At 41.4% G+C, this 16,680-nt stretch overlaps 1 protein-coding gene across 9 annotated transcripts in view; it reads left to right on the top strand.

Annotated features, from left to right (window-relative positions):
- Window positions 1-16,680, top strand: part of prdm16 (PR domain containing 16) — a 247,692-nt gene that overhangs the window by 224,758 nt on the left and 6,254 nt on the right. For 3 of the 9 annotated variants that reach the window (XM_027288338.1, XM_019256715.2, XM_019256716.2), the window contains 10 exons: window positions 2,212-2,314; window positions 6,503-6,704; window positions 6,850-7,015; window positions 7,281-7,434; window positions 7,953-9,630; window positions 9,786-9,873; window positions 11,675-11,847; window positions 12,021-12,098; window positions 12,965-13,134; window positions 14,827-14,998. In XM_027288338.1, the coding sequence (XP_027144139.1) occupies window positions 2,212-2,314; window positions 6,503-6,704; window positions 6,850-7,015; window positions 7,281-7,434; window positions 7,953-9,630; window positions 9,786-9,873; window positions 11,675-11,847; window positions 12,021-12,098; window positions 12,965-13,134; window positions 14,827-14,998 (2,984 nt within the window). Of the gene's footprint in view, window positions 1-314; window positions 909-2,211; window positions 2,315-6,502; window positions 6,705-6,849; window positions 7,016-7,280; window positions 7,435-7,952; window positions 9,631-9,785; window positions 9,874-11,674; window positions 11,848-12,020; window positions 12,099-12,964; window positions 13,135-14,826; window positions 14,999-16,680 lie in introns of those variants that run through there. The other 6 variants (XM_019256721.2, XM_010732418.3, XM_019256720.2 and 3 more) reach the window with 5 other exon arrangements.

Consider the following 16,680-nt stretch of genomic DNA (forward strand, 5'->3'; position numbering starts at 1 on the left):
ACATTAATAATTAAAAGCGTTTTATTTTAAACAAAAAAACTATTCGATTATGAATGCATTTTCATTTGTCACGAGATGTATTAAAAAGTCTTAAAACCACGTTACTGTTTTGACCCCGTTTAATCCAAACTTGACCTCAGAGTTTAAAGAAGTTGATCCCGTCGTTAGTGCAGGTGTGTTTAGGCCAGACTGGAAGAAAGAGAACGAAATCATGTCACTGCGCTCTGAAGAAAACTTAAATAACATGAATCAATAAAAGGCCTGTTGGTACATTTTCTCTGCTTGTCGTGCGTGCACGTGTTTACATGAGTGTGTTTGCGAGTGATCGAGTGACTGCAAGTCTGTCCGGCTGCTTTATCCATTATTTACATCAATAATAGATTTATCAAGCGGCCAAAGCGGCGGCTGGGATCGGAGATGCGGGGAGGGGTCTGCGCCGCAGATCCCTCAATCCTTTTGGCTGGAGATAAGACGAGGAGGAGTGGCCGACGGGCAACCGAGAGAGCACCGAGGGGCAATAGGGAATCACTAATGAGAAAGAGAGAGAGTCAGAAAGAGAGAGAGAGGGAGAGAGAGAGAGAGAGATAGAGAAAGGGGGAGAGAGAGAGAGACTCATCATCATCATCAAAGACGCGCTCACTGACTAGATTAGAGAGTAGTCCAGCAGAGGAGCATCGGGCTTCATCCAGTCAGAGGAAACAATCACCGACCGTCCGCAGCGTGCCTGGCCGCTCCGCGACGTCCTCTCCCCGGCCCTGTCCGCTCCAGCGCACCGCTCCCTCTCCGGTAGACCTACTATGGGTTGCGTCGCCAACTCCACCGGGACTGAAGTGCTACTGCAGCAGCTGGAGGCTCTCCGCAGCGCCGCGCAACTTTCTCAACTCTTCCGTCTCACGGAGAAAAGAAAGGTCAGGTCGAAACCGTGTAGAGAGGCTGCCGCAGCCGGCTGTGTAGTTGTTGTAAATACCTGTAGTAATAATAATAATAACAACAACAATAATAATAATAATAATAAGATAATAATAATAATGCGAAATATTTCATTGATTTTAAGCCTTTGCTCCTTGTCTCATCTTAAGAACACTAAGTCTTGGAAGTTACTTTTACCGGCCTTTCTCTGTGTGCATCTACGACTCGGTGTGTCCGTGTGTGTGTGTGTGATATGACTGAGTGTGTTCAGCCTTCCTTGTTTCCTTGTTGTGGTGACATCGTTGAGTTGGTGCAGAGCGCCCCCACGTGTTCACAGCTTCTTATCTGCGTGCACTTTGAAGTGGGCACTTTGCGCCGTGGTTTATTGGGATGCATGGAGCTGTAATATTATTTATTGGAAAATGTATTGCTATACACGTTCATTGTGATTGAGTATTCTTGATGCTTTATTCGCGCGTGTGTGTGTATATATATATAAGCTTGGTTTGGTTCACAGATTTTCTAGATGTTGGATGGAGTGTGGATAAAGGCCTCGGCTCTGAATGGCCTCGAATATTATTCCTGTTTGTCTTGTCTTTACATTGAGCAATAACAACAATAAACAAAAAGTCACAGTGCAGCAGAAAGTTATTCCCGATCACACAAGTTAAATGACCTCAGTCAAATGTATAGTTGTGTGCAGATAAAGAGTCGCCATTTCCCGGTTTGCTGCAGCTGTAAATGAAAGGAGAAAAAAAAAAAAGCAGGAGAGCAGCTGAGCGGTTTGATGTTTATTTTCGTTTCTCTCACCACTTTTCTTTCAGACTGTTTAGACTCATTACAGCACTATTTGTATCGTCTGGATTTCTTCTGTTTTTTCTTCTGTTTGAATGCTGGAGTGAGTTAATTCTCTGTGAAAGAACGCAGACATTTTTGTATTGCATTTTAAATGTTTTGCAGGTTGGAAAAAAAATATAATTTTATATTCGTTATTTATTTTTATAAAGTTTGAGTGAGTGTGAAATAAAATAAATCATTATATGTGCATTATATATCAGAACCACATCTGAACGGCCGGCTTTTATTTTGTACAAATACAAAAGTGAAACATTTCTGAACAAAATATGTTTCCATAACTGTGCTGCAACCTGGGTAATGTAGTTTATTTTCGTAATAACAACCCCATTAATATGTTAATATTATCAATTTCAACATCGATAATAAATACGCGGGGGTCCAGACTTATTAATTCCATCTTGACCTTAAGTTAAAGTCTCCCTTTCTCTTTTTCTCTCTCCTCAGATTTATTATAAAGCTGTCCGGGACATTGAGGCAGGGGAGGAGCTTTTAGTGTATATGAAGGACGGTATTTTCCCCGAGGGATCCATGGCACCCAACCTACAAGGTAAGATTAATGCGCGTCATTAGCGCACATTTTAAACAAACTCCAACCTGCATCCTGTGCTGCTTTCACGGCCAACACACTCCATAACCTCGCTAATGTGACGGGGGAAAAAGTCACCATTTCTCCCTCCAAATTTTTTTTTTCCTTAAGAAATGTGAATTATTCGAATCATAAATTTCCAGGATGGAATTAAATCCCGCATTAAAGCATCTGGTTGAAGGCCGTTTTGGACCTGTCATTTAAAATAGGCCTGCCAATAATGAAGGCTTCTCGTAAGAGTCTGGTCTGAATTGTGCGCCTTTACAATGCTGCAATGTAATGGGGCCTCCTCGCCTGAAATACTGTATTAGGGCGTCAATTGGCACTTGTCATATTCCATCCAAAGTGAGCAGAAATTTTCTGTTAACAGAAAGCCCGGATCAAACAGAAATTATTAGGAAGCCATGTCCTCAAGAACACATTATATGGGAGCACTCAGAACCTTTAAGCCGAGAGTTTTACATTTTTTTATTTTTATTATATCAGCCAAACAATAATGATAATTATGCAGATTTTCTCCCGAAATTCAGCTTAAGCGCCTCTTTTCTTTAGTTTTTTTTCTTTTCTTTTTTTTTTACTCAAGAACTTTGCGATGCGTTTGGTGACCTGATGCCCCTGGGAATCGGCAGCTTGTTCCGAGTTCAAATATTTCAATAAGTAAATGAACTTTTGCACCTTTAAAACATTAGCAGAAGAAGCACATGAGATCTAGATGCACTATTTAATCATTAAATAATAGAAATAAGAAATAATGTGATTGAACCTGATGCAGCAGCCTATAATCCTTTTTTTCATTCATCTCTTAGAATCAGTCATCTCTTAGCTCACCTTTTTAGATGGATATATGTTAAATATTATGCAAGTATTACAGTTTATGTTGAGAGAAAAACCATATTTCCTAACACTGGCTGTCAGTCAGTAGTGTCAAATAAATAAATAATAATATCCAATAATTTCTGTCTGTCTTTCAGATAATTTTCTGTGTATATATAATTTTTTTCTTTTTCTTTTTTTGAGTTCTAACACTAAAATCTGTAAGATCATGTGTGTTAAGTGCTCCGCTACACCTTGCTGTACAACTGTTTTCTGCAAATTTGGCTCACATTTCAAAGCGTGTCATGTTTTTGGGTGCTCTCACCCACTCGTCTTCGGTCTGAGCGGGTAACCTGATTCACTTGATTCTCTACCTTTCAACCATGCCTCTATACGTCAGACTGAATATGTCCAATATTTTATCTCATAATCTAACTTGGACAGCTGTTCACTGTCGATCTGGGCTTTTCTTTCAAAGTTCACTTAAGCGGAAAAGGGGCCGTAGTTCCGCTGTATTTCTTTAAACATCTTGGATTTATTGTGGTGAACTGCTGTTGTCAGGTAACATTGTTTTGTTGTGTTTCCAGTCTTTCTGGAACTATGGATGGAGAAAAAAAATCTGATTATTCTTACTTGTCATTGATTATAAAATGGTGGAGGGAAGAACAAGATGTTCGTGAGATGCTCGCAGTTTGCATGATGCACGGATCTCCACACAAAAGGAACAGGAAGAAAACGGGAGCTGAAAGCAAGCTTGATTATTGAAAAGAAACAGATTGGCATGTTGTAGGAGTGTGTCAAAGATGGAGCAGACTTGTAAATGATTTGTTCAATTCCTCTGTGTGTATGTATGTATGTGAAATACAGAGGGATGGAGGCAGATAGAGAGAAAAGAGAGACTCTCCACCTGCCAGAATGTGCGTGTCAGAGCCAAAGTATTTGGCGTTGTGTGTTAGTGTGAGAGAGGGATAGAGGCAAAAATAAAGGGCAACAGTTCATCTACTGTTCAAAGATGTTTGTTTGTTAACGAGAGAGACGGAAAAGCAGAAAGAGAGGAGGACAAAGAGAGACAGTCAGTCTACTGTAGGGATGAGGGTGTCTGCTGTGTGTGTGTGTCTCCATGTATTTGTGTGTGCGTCTGAGAGAGAGAGAAAAGTAGCAGAGTTGAGTGGGAGCTTGGCAGTGCAGCCCTGCTCTCTGTGTCTGGCTTATCGGTGAAGGAATTTGAAGTAGAGGACTTGAGGAGTCCCCTGAGACCTCACCCATGCTCCCAGATTAGCTGCTAAACTGCACATAATTGTGCTTCCCTTCGTCTCCCAGAGAGCTATTAGTCTCCCCTTTATAACCCCCTCACCCCCACCCCCTCCACACACACACACACACACACACACACACACACCCTGCACCCTACCCTACTCACCCAGACCAGACTAACTAAAAAAACACAGGCCTGCTGATGCACACACGCAAGCACCTTCATTTACGTGCATCCTCACTGAAATTCACACACATTTACACCTGATTATCCGCTCTGGGATTCTCTCCTTCTTCCGGTGTTTGCAGGCACATGCACACATGCTTTTTCATATTTTTAAATGCAACAAAGTTGATTGTTGTTGTGTATGAATCATCTTTTTTGTTTAACAGACAGATAAAAAGTATGAGGAGTTTGTCTGTGAGCAAATGATAACCAACTCTCTCACAGTTAAACACACGCTCCCCATGAAATCTGTGCACACTGGTGTCCAAGTGAGCAAGTTAGTTTAGTATTTGAGCTCAGTGTAATGGCCCATTGACCAGAAGGTCATTTATCCTTCTCCCCAAGGTTAGACACATTGATGTTGCTACACTAATGCCCTTTTAATGTGTCCAAGAAGTTCCAGCTGGATAAACGGTCACATGCAGTAGAAAGCAGGTGAGCCATGCACTGTAAGTCATTTTGGATAAACTCATTTAGTGCTGCTTGAAATGATGGATTGGTGTGCATGGCGTGTTGGGACACCTGGGGGGCCAACTCAGGAGTTGGTTGTTTGGGTCATGGCAAAGAGGGTATGGCAGGTTGGCGCTGAAATCACCATGGGGTTGGCGCCACTGTGCCCCTGCTTACCTCTGTTCCTTGTGGCTCATTCTTTTTGGAAATGTTCACATAAACACATTTACACACTCCCACATACACACACATATGCCTGTGCACAAAGACACTCCACTGGGCTTTCCCCTGATCTGTTGAACTTGGCGTCTGACTCAGGAACTTGCTATTGAAAAAGCTGGCCCGAGTTTTATGCGTTTGACCTTGGTGGTGAGAAGTATTGTAAAGGTTATCAACATGGAAGGGGAAGACCGGCCCCTATTGTTTCCCCTGTGTGCTATTACACCTACAGTCCCAAGCAAACACTTGCTTTAACAAGCAATTAACTGTGTTAATGAAGGTTACATTTCACTGTTAATTGATTTCCATTTTATGTGAATGTCAATTGCAAGATTGTTGCTTTTACCACTTGAATGGGACATTTAGCTGTAACTAACACAGAGATAGCTAATAGATTTGTGTTCTTTAGTATCAACAGTTTTTCTGGTTGAATCCTCTTTCCAGCTTCACCGTGAGCAAAACCCAGAGGTGGTCCAAAGCAGTTGACATTCTCCATTTGTGTTTTTTAACTTAAATATGCCTTACTAAAAAAAGCATTTTTATTTCACCCTAACATTCTATTACTCCTTAGTGCAAGTGTGCCTGAAATAAGCCCAGAGTTTTCCCCTTTGTCCACATTTTATACAATTGGACACTTGGGTTTGCATCTTCAAGATGATGCAACCTACAAGTTAGTAGTTTGTCTTGACTCCCATAAAAAGTATTTATTCATTGATTTAGTTTCCTAATTTGGACACAGTTAAATGTCTTCCATTAACACTATAAATTCTCTTGCACAAAAAAATTCACAAGCTTATAGTACAGAAAAATATAACATTGTTTTGTGTGAAGATAAAATAGCTTTTATTAAGTTTTATTATTTGTTCTTTATCTTTATGGGGACAGTCTACTTTTATTTAGATGAATTCTGATTGTAAAAACAAAAACTCTTACTTTTTAATGTAATATATAGTTTAGCATAATACAGATAATATATGTATAGGATAATATCCAATAAATATATATTTTGTTAAATAATGGTGAAACTGGTAATGCAGTTTTGAGAACAGGAATAAATAAAGAACCTTCATTATTCATGTCAAAAGTTTTTCTTCAAGCATTTAAGGTGAATTTCAAGGCGTATTATGTATTTCAGGGAGCTGAATTGTGTGACTAAACAAATCTTTTGTCTATGTTTGTGTGTGCAGACGAGCAGATGTACCGCTGTGAAGACTGTGATGAGCTGTTCTCTTCAACACTTGAGCTACGGCGGCACCAGAAGTATTCATGCTCCAGTACCGGCTCTATCTTTGACACACTGAGAGAAGACTTCAAACAGGAACGTGAGGACAGCGATGAGCCAGTCCACGAGTGTAAAGACTGTGAGAAGATCTTTCCGAATGAGTACAGGTACACAGCGACAGTGGAACAATATCTACACGACTTTAGTTCTTATAAAGATGTACACGTTGAATGCAATCCAATTATCCTATGGGTCATACAAATGTGACTTGTATGATGAATTCACTGATGAGCATGTGTTCTTCTTATCAAGTCTGGGCCAACACATGATAGTCCATACAGAGGAGAGGGAGTACAAGTGTGACCAGTGCCCTAAAGCCTTCAACTGGAAGTCCAACCTCATCCGTCACCAGATGTCACATGACAGTGGCAAGCGCTTTGAGTGTGAAAACTGTGATAAGGTACAGCATACCCGGCACGTAAGTTGTGCACTGGACACACAGGCTTTATCTGCTTCAGAAATTCTGCTGGTCTTGTTTTTAGGCTTCACTCATAATGGTACTGGACATAGACTTATTCATTCTGAAAGAACATACCTAATTTAGACATTAAAGTAATGGAAACTGTATATTTTCATTAACAATGTTAAGAATGGCTAAATATAATATACATGGGGGAAAATGTTTTTTTTTCTTTTTAATTATGTTGCACATTGTATTTTTATACGTTTATTTCAAATTTCAGGTGTTCACAGATCCCAGCAACCTTCAGCGCCACATCCGCTCCCAGCACGTGGGGGCTCGCGCTCACACATGCCCTGAGTGTGGCAAGACCTTTGCCACCTCGTCAGGCCTCAAGCAGCATAAGCATATCCACAGCAGTGTCAAACCCTTTATCTGTAAGTGAGAGCTTTGGAAGTTAAAGACCACCTTATTGTTAACTTGAACCTTGAATTTTAAAATCATCAGTCATTTTATTTTATACCTTTTGTATATCTTTCCACCTCATCCACTTTTCCAACACCTTGCAGTTCCTTTCTTTGCACCAACTTTTTGATGCTGTTAACATCTTCTGAACCAAGAAGACAGGTCCAAGGAGATTATTCGTATTGCTATTAATTATTAGTTTGGACTACTTTACAATAATGAAACATGTTGATACATACATTTAAATCAGTGACATATTTTTTTTTGCTCTCTTTAAGCTAATTAAATATGTGTTTTATGATCTTTCTTGCATATGTTTAGTAATTATTTGGCAGTAAAATACATAGAGTGTTTTGACAGTTTCAAGTGATTGGTTTTATTCTTAGAAAACTTTCTAGAGCCATTTCATCTTCAGTTTCCATTCAGATGTAGGTTTTGCTATTGATTTGGTATACAAAGTTAGAGACAGTGTTAAAATGGGTTTAACCAGGCCCTGATGGGCTACGTCTTTTTGTTCCCCCAGGCGAGGTGTGCCACAAATCCTACACCCAGTTCTCCAACCTCTGCCGCCACAAGCGTATGCATGCTGACTGCCGCACACAGATAAAGTGTAAGGACTGTGGGCAGTTGTTCAGCACTACCTCCTCCCTCAACAAGCATCGCCGCTTCTGTGAGGGCAAAAACCATTACGGCTCTCCAGCAGGGATGTTCAACCCTGGCATCCCCATGAGCTCTAGCCCCATCATGCCCAAGGCAAAATCTCACCATCCCCATCTTGCAGGTCTAAACCAGGCAGGTTTAGGCTTCGCTGACTACTTTCCCTCCCGACATCACCCTCATGCTGGCTTGCCCTTCTCCCCTGGACCCCATGGCTTCCCATCCCTTCCCCATGGTTTCCCAGGTATCTTCCCCCCATCACTGTATCCGCGACCACCTTTATTGCCGGCAAGTCCGTTGATAAAGAGCCCGCTGGGTGGCAGCAGTCAGGAAGTGAAACTGCCTCGGAGTCCCCTAGATGCCCCACCACTGTCCCTGGTTAGCTCCACAAACAGCAATGGAGGTAATAGTTTCAGTCAGCTGGAAGACAAAGAAAAAGAGAATAAACTGGATTTGTCGTCTAGTGGAGAAGCAAAGCCAAAATCCAAGATGGTAGACATGTCTGATGGTAGTGACCTTGAAGATGTAAATACCACAAGTGGGACAGATTTGGACACCACCACTGGTACTGCTTCAGGTGATGGTTCTGACCTGGAGAGTGATGGAGATAGTGAACGTGAGCGAAGTGGTAAAAGAAGGAAGCCATCTGGTGCGGTATCAAGTCAAGAAGGCCACCAGTTAGAAGAGACGAACAGTGCATTGATATCAGCAGTGACTAGTTCGGGGAACCTTGCTATTGATCGTCCCTTTCTCTCCGCAACATCCCAGCACTCCTTCTTTCCTCCTCCTGATGAACAAGCCCTCCCGCCCACCACCACAAATGCCAATGCAGCCACCACAGATTCCATCAAAGCCATTGCCTCTATTGCTGAGAAATATTTTGGTCCAGGTTTAATTGGTCTTCATCAGGAGAAGAAGATGGGTCCATTGCCCTACCATTCCATGTTTCCTTTCCAGTTCCTGCCCAACTTCCACAACTCCCTGTATCCCTTCAGTGCTGATCGAGGTGCCCTCAATCCTAGCATGTTTTTTAAGGCAGAACCCAAGTCACCACGCGAACAGCTGCACAAGATGGTTTCTGGTGCCCCAGGAGCTCCTGCTTCCACAGCAGAGTCACCATTTGATCTCACCACAAAGTCCAAGGAAACCAAGTTAGCCCCTCCCACCCCAACAAACCCCTCAAACCCCAACAGTAGTACTGGGAGCAGTAGTGGACCTTTAGCAATATCTAGCGGTGAAGAACAGCCATTGGACCTCAGTATTGGCAGCCGGAGCCGAGGCGGTCATAATGGTGTGGCACCTGAGCCACAAAATAGAAAGAACCACCTTTTTGGTGCCGGAAAGGGGGTCTCCATCAAGGATGAAACCCCAGCTGGATTTCCACACCCCCATTCCCAGTTATTACACCAATCCTCCATTGCCCAGCACCAGCAGCCTCAGGCACAGCCACACCAGCCACCACCCCTGCACTACGCCAAGCCCTCAGCATTCTTCATGGACCCCATATACAGGTATTTCAGCCCCGATTAGACCAGAAATTTTCACATGAGCAACGCTTTTATGTTCACACATTGACAAAGGTAGAGGTTGTTGTTTTGTAGTCATGTGTGGTTGTAGGTTGTAGATGAACTCTGGTACGTAACCCTCTGCCTTGTTGTTGGTCCAGCAGGGTGGAGAAGAGGAAGCTACTCGACCCTGTAGGAGCTCTGAAGGAAAAGTTCCTCAGGCCTTCACCGCCACTCTTCCATCCACAGGTAGGCTTACAGCACACACATGTGGACATTTCATATCTAGGAAGGCACTTGGTATGTTCTTAGGAAGAAACAGTACATGTACTTTGAACAAACCTACAGCAAGGGAACACCAAACAGGGGAATTGACGTCCAGGTATTGCATACAGGCTGATTATTCCCAGATGCTATCGACTATTATTTTCAAACCATGTATTATGTGAAAATACCTCACTCCTGCCTCCCACGCTGCTTCAACCTGAATTGATAGGGCCCTATGCACCATCATTCCACAGTGTTGATGTTATTTTCTCAAGGGTTCTGTATGATTTCTTCCTTTGTTTACTGAATGGCGCCTGTGTACCTCGTCACTTCTACCTTTTTCAGAAGACACAGTCTGTTATCGCAGCTCCTTTGATAATCAGTCACATTGTTTGACTGTCCCCAGACCCTCCCTACCTCTAAAATCTTGATTACCAGGAATGATAGTATTAATAAAAGAGAGAATAATAACCGTTTGAATTGCAACAAACTGCCTCTCTTGGCCACGCTAATCTTAGTTGTGGCATTGTTTCATGTGCTGGGAGCCCACAGGCCAGCTAATAACTCAACCCCCTCCAAGTTTTTTTTCTCTGTGGCTGGCTGGCTGGCTGGCTAGATAATAGCACCGTGTCCATCAAGGACATCCTGTATTTGTCTCCAGGAGAATGGGGGGCTCTCGTTGGGGAAACAGTTTAATCTGACCTGGAAATCTGTGTCCTCTATCAACTGTGACTTTGCAATACACTCATTTAGTGCATAATGCAGATAGATAAATTTATATATCATATATGTGTGTAGTTATTCCTAACAAATGAGTAATTGTACAATTGAACAGTTTATTATTGATCATTGGATGATAAGAATTCAGAAGAGTTCAGCTACAATCTCCACTGTGCTGCCTTTTTGAAGGCATCAAGTCGTAATTGATCAATATCCCCAGGATGAAAAGTTTTCACAGGCTCCCATGTAAAAACATGTCTCAGCTGTGACACTCCCAGTGATCCAAACACAATGCCACCTCTAATTCAGTCTCATGACGAAATCACCCTCTCCCCCTCCACCGGTTCTCAGACTGCGAATAAACACATTGAGACGGAGTGTCTGTCCCTGTGTCTCTCCCGTCTCGTATTCACTAAAAAAGGAAGGATGTAAGCTGTTTTTGGCAAATAAACTCCTACATAACCGGCCCCCTTTGTTCACAGGCTTCTAGGGGAGGGGAAGCGGCTATCAGTTGGGGGTATCTCAAACTATATTGTACAGCTCCAATCGGGGCTCTTGAATGCCTCATTTAGCCAGTTTGCCGGCCTGCAACAGTAGCCTCAGCAGGCAAACGCAAGAGGTAGAGAACAAAGCCCTGGCTGAAGCTGGAGGTGTGGGTGTATGGAGGGGAGTACTGCAGGAATGGTACTTGAGCATTTGTGAATGTGTTATAGGTCATGGAGGTGACTCGCCTTTAGCACAAACAACGAGGCTAACCTCTGATATACTGCTTCCGCTCTCTGTCTCTTTCCCTTGCTCCGTTTTTTTTTTTTTTTTTTTTTTTTGGACATTGTGCCTTTGTTTTCAATGCTTCCTTTTCAAACACACAGACACACACAGTCTGTTTTTAGTGGCTTCTCTTAAGATGTGATTGTATTGAGCTTATCACTGCAAGTTTTCTAACTAAACCTTTGATATACAAGTAATAAAAATATGGTCGCGTGAATGTGATTCTCTTTTAAAAATCAAAGTCTCTCATCAAACTATTTTATCTTACCTGTCTCCTCATTCTCCTCCCTCCCAGATGTCAGCTATGGAGAACATGACAGAGAAGCTGGAGAGCTTTGGCGCTCTAAAACTGGACGCGCCGCCCAATTCACTGCAACACTCGGCTCATTCACTGTTCAATTTCCGCTCGCCACCACCATCCCTCTCCGACGCCATTCTCCGCAAGGGCAAGGAGCGTTACGCCTGCAGGTAAGTGCTTGTGGTGAAGTGTGTTATTTCCAGATGTTTACGTACATGAAACTGCACCATATTACATAAAATGCTTGCAGTGACAATTAAATACACATTTCACTTTATGTTACTCAACCATTCTTAATTCCCTCACATTGCTTCCCTGCCTTTCCATCCATTCACCCCTCCAGGTACTGTGGGAAAATCTTCCCTCGTTCAGCAAACCTCACCAGACACTTGCGGACACACACAGGGGAACAACCCTACAGGTATTCTATTCTATTCAAGTTCAGTCTAGTCTTTAATCTTTGTGAAGGGCTCTTTGCTCCCACAGATGCTGTCATTGATGTATTTCCTTTTGTCTGCTTGTCTTAGTGCTATTCTACACACTTGGCATCCCTTTGCTTGGGACTGCCTTTCCTGAGACTTTATTCTCTTTGTGTTTGGATGAATCAACAGGAGACACAGGGCTGTTGTTTTTTGTTCCATATCCAGGAATTTAGCTGTGTTTTATTTAAAACAAGGTTTCAGAATTAGGGATGCACCTATATAATCTGCTGGTTTAGTATTGGGGACTAATACTAGTCTTATTAAGTGAATTGGGAATCAGCCAGACATTAGCGATCTATATAACTGTAAAGTCACTCACATTGATTAACCCATGACTGACTCAGTTTTTAGAGCCAGAGATATACCTAGCCTAATTTTTCTTACATACCAATGACCCCAATGACTTTCACACCCTGTGGTATAAATATTTAATTTTGGAAAAAGAGAGTGGAATCAGATTGGAAATTGGAAATAGCTCAACACAGAATGGTGTATCTGTGGCTAGATTTACCATGGATACATTGCAACCACTATGTAGTTTAGATTATTAGAATTTTAACTAGCAGACTCTACTGAAACATTTTCCAAGTTGTGCTTCTCATGAAACTGTCTAAAACCAATTTACTCCTTTGTGTTTTTTTACAATAAGTTGAGGCTTGAGGAGTTTCTTGCTCACCTCAGCATGTGGATAATGAAGTCACCATGAACCCTGCCTTTATCTGAGTGACGGGCATTCTCGCTCACTATACTACCGTGCAGCATGTGTTTTAACCAACATTCACCACCTTCTCTTCTCCTTTGGCAGGTGTAAATACTGTGACCGCTCATTCAGCATCTCATCCAATCTTCAACGCCACGTTCGCAACATCCATAACAAGGAGAAACCGTTCAAGTGTCACCTGTGCAACCGCTGCTTTGGTCAGCAAACCAACCTCGACCGCCATCTCAAGAAGCACGAGCATGAGAACATTCCTGGTCAGTTTGCAACATCCATGACTCAAAAAAGTGAAGCTGTGTGAACTGAAATGCAATTATTAAACAGAGACTTGGTATTTTGTGTTATGTTAATGAACTGTATAATGAATGGCTCACATTACCCAGCTTGAAAAAAAAAATCTTCACCTCAATAAATGTTTAGCTTGGTGCTGCAAATGATTTAAAGTAGGAAAACCACTTAATTAAAGAATTCACACTTACTTTTCCTACAAGAGTTGCCAAAAACAACCTATTTATGTCCAGCATGGAAGTATGCCACTGAATATGATGGAACACAAACTTTTTGAACTGAATGATTTGAGCATTTACATCCGAATGATCCAAGCTTCACAATTATGCTGTCATTTCTACACTAGAAATGACACCCCAATGAAACAAGGCAATACATTCACCTCATGCAACTTGTCCCCAGTGGAGCTGTGAGCTGCTGACGTCACCAACATACAAACTAAATCTGTCTGATATCAAGGACTGTCATTGTTTGAGGATGTGAGGATGTTAGTAAGAAACAATTTATACAACTTCCTTGTGACAGAGTGAGATGTTTTGTCTCGGGTTGTATCCTTATTTGAATGAATGTAAGCAATAGCATCTGCTAAAATTATTCAATATAAACTGCAAAGATACAGAAAACATTGATTGATTGAAGTATATTATCTTTCATTCAAAATATTCCATGCACTCCAGCACTGTTCTTAAATGCAAACACAGATATTTTGTAAGTTCCACCATCCCTTCCCCTTAAATACTAGTGATTCATCCAAGACTTTCTTCTGAACCTAAAAATGCAACCTAAAAGTCTAAAGTAAGGTTCGAGTTTGGCTACACATTGACCGACAGTAAAAGACTGTGGTATAACTGGCCATCTCCTGTATGTGAATGTTCAACTGGGTGCTGCCAATAAAGGACATGTCTGACTCATGTCTGACTACTGTAGGGAGAGACGAATGGACAAGTGTTGTCACATGAGCAGGACACCAGGGGGAAAGCTAACAACAAAGTAGAAAAAATAACCACTACAGTTCAGTTCAGTCCTTCCTGGATTGTGTCACATCCTTCTTTAGTAGATATAATATGACTGCTATGTCTTCAATTCAAATCCCTCATTTCCTGTCATCTGTCCATTATTGTTATCTGATAGAAATGTGTTTTATGGAAAAACCTTGGAAACCCTCACCCTTTGTGGATAAATTTAAGTGCCAGACCAACAACAAATTAGTAAAAGAAATGCGTTTCCTCAGTTAACTGTCCCACAGTATGTTACTGTGATATTCGTATTTTAGAATTTTCTAAGGAGGGTTATGTAAAAAATTTTTAAAAATGCAGGAAAATGTAAGATGTAATGTGACTTTCTGTCAAAATGCGACAAGGCTCATCTTCTGTCTTCTGTCACTGTTTATCTGCTACACAAAATTCCACAAACAAACAAGTTTAAACCAAAGAAATCCATCAACTTTTTGATAAAATGTGAATAATGTGTATAATAACCTTTATAATGTTAAGCATTTTTTAAAACTCATTTATTATGTATGTCTGATGATCATCAAACTAATCGTGCTTGTGTATTTGGTTATGTGTGTGTCTGGTGTGCATGTCTGTCTGTGTGTGTGTGTGTGTGTGTGTGTGTGTGTGTGTGTGTGTGTGTGTGTGTCTGCACGCTTTCCCCAACAGTGAGCCAACAGTCCGGGATGCTTTCCAACCTAGGAACCACCATCTCCTCCCCAAACTCCGAGCCAGACAATCATGCACTTTTAGATGAGAAGGAGGACTCGTACTTCTCAGAAATCCGCAACTTTATTTCCAATAGTGAGATGAACCAGGCCTCCAGCTCCACGGATAAAAGGTAACACGAAAACTCACTCTCACGGACCACATTTGAATTAAGATTTTTGCAAAGGTCTTCAATAATTACATTTGATCCACGAGTCTAACCTTGTACTCTTCAAGCCAAGCTCTAATTCTTGCCCCAACCTCATCCTAAATCTAACTGTAATCCAAACTCTAAAGGAAGAAGTACTGGTGAAATGTTTCACTTTTTTATATATTCCTTCTTATCAGAACATGCAGTCTTGATATGTATGAATAAGCAGGATAAAAACATACATTCTGTTAAACTAAAAGTTACAGTTGTGCTCTTATTTCTTCCTTCTTTTTCTGTTCTTCATACTAGTAGTTGGTGCACAGTGCTCTCTAGTGGCTATAATGTGTATGGCAACCAACATCAGAGCTAAATCCTAATTCCACACTGGACTGCATACAGCAGTCGCAGTTGGATTAACGGTTAATTTAACTGCATTTTTTTTTTTTTAATCTGCAGCTAATTTATTTTGACAAAAATAAAACAAATATTAAAATTACAATTTTATTTTATACTTAGTTTGTTTTCTAAGATTTGCCTGCAGCATTTTTGACACTATCCACAATTTGTCCACACTTTTGCAACTGTTGCTTCTAATTGTCTTGGGTGCATTCTGAATTTCATGATTTTATATTTCAGTACATAGTTTTAAAAGTTTGGGACATCACCAGTAACTGGCATGAATGATCATCCTGTGTTTTTGTTTTTTTTCCTGCAATCTAAAAACCATAACTTGCTTGTAAAATAATGAAAATGGTTGGCTTATTTTTAAACCTAACATCCACTCCAGCGGATCAAAAGGTCAGCTCCCTGCTTGAAGTACTGAAATGCTTTCAGTGTTAGGAGCTCAGTTGGTGGGAAGCTTCAGAGGTTTCAGGCAAGAAGAGGGTATCGGAAAAGAAATGGAGGATGAAATGTTTTTCTCTCTCAGTCAGTGGTTGCCTCTTTCCTTGACTCTATGCACTCTTCATCTCTCTCTCTCTCTCTCTCTCTCTCTCTCTCTCTCTCTCTCATTCTCAAAGTGAATTCCTTTCTGGTAGTCTCACTTTCTGTCTGTCTCTTCTTCCATCATCCCCCCTCCCTCTTGTCAACACGCATTATGGCCAGCAGACCCAGTGGCAATTTAGCCCCTCTGCCATCTGGGATCAATACTGAGTCTCATCCACAACAAGCTGGCCTGACATTTTAATATCTGTAATTCAGACTAAGTATTGTGCTTTCTATCCTCCCACCAGACAGCCCACTGTTTATTCTCCCTCTGAGTGACTGAAGTCAAATGGCGAATGCAAACACACATTCATGGATGACTATCTGTAATCGCTCTTAACCGCTCTTGCAACATAGTTTTCCTTCCCTTTAAAACTCCTTTTTCAGCATCATAGCCAGTCAAAATAAAAGTCCCTGGTAGCTCTGGTTTTCACATGAAAACTTTGTTTGACCAGTTTCCAAGCTGGGGACTTCGTAGATGCTGAGGCAGCACTGCTGCGCTGAGGGTGGGAAGATTCAAACAAAAAAGTTAGAGGGTTTAGATGTACACAGATATTTCCAGCACTGCAGTGTTAAAGAGGTATCTGTCTCTGAGGGACCACGATCCAGGTCATAATTAAAGCTGGAACAAGGACCCAGGCCATGGCTTGAGCTATATGGTTTGGATAAAACTTCAGTTG

The sequence above is a fragment of the Larimichthys crocea genome, chromosome XV (genome assembly GCF_000972845.2).
Source record: "Larimichthys crocea isolate SSNF chromosome XV, L_crocea_2.0, whole genome shotgun sequence".
In the NCBI taxonomy this organism is placed as follows: domain Eukaryota; kingdom Metazoa; phylum Chordata; class Actinopteri; family Sciaenidae; genus Larimichthys; species Larimichthys crocea.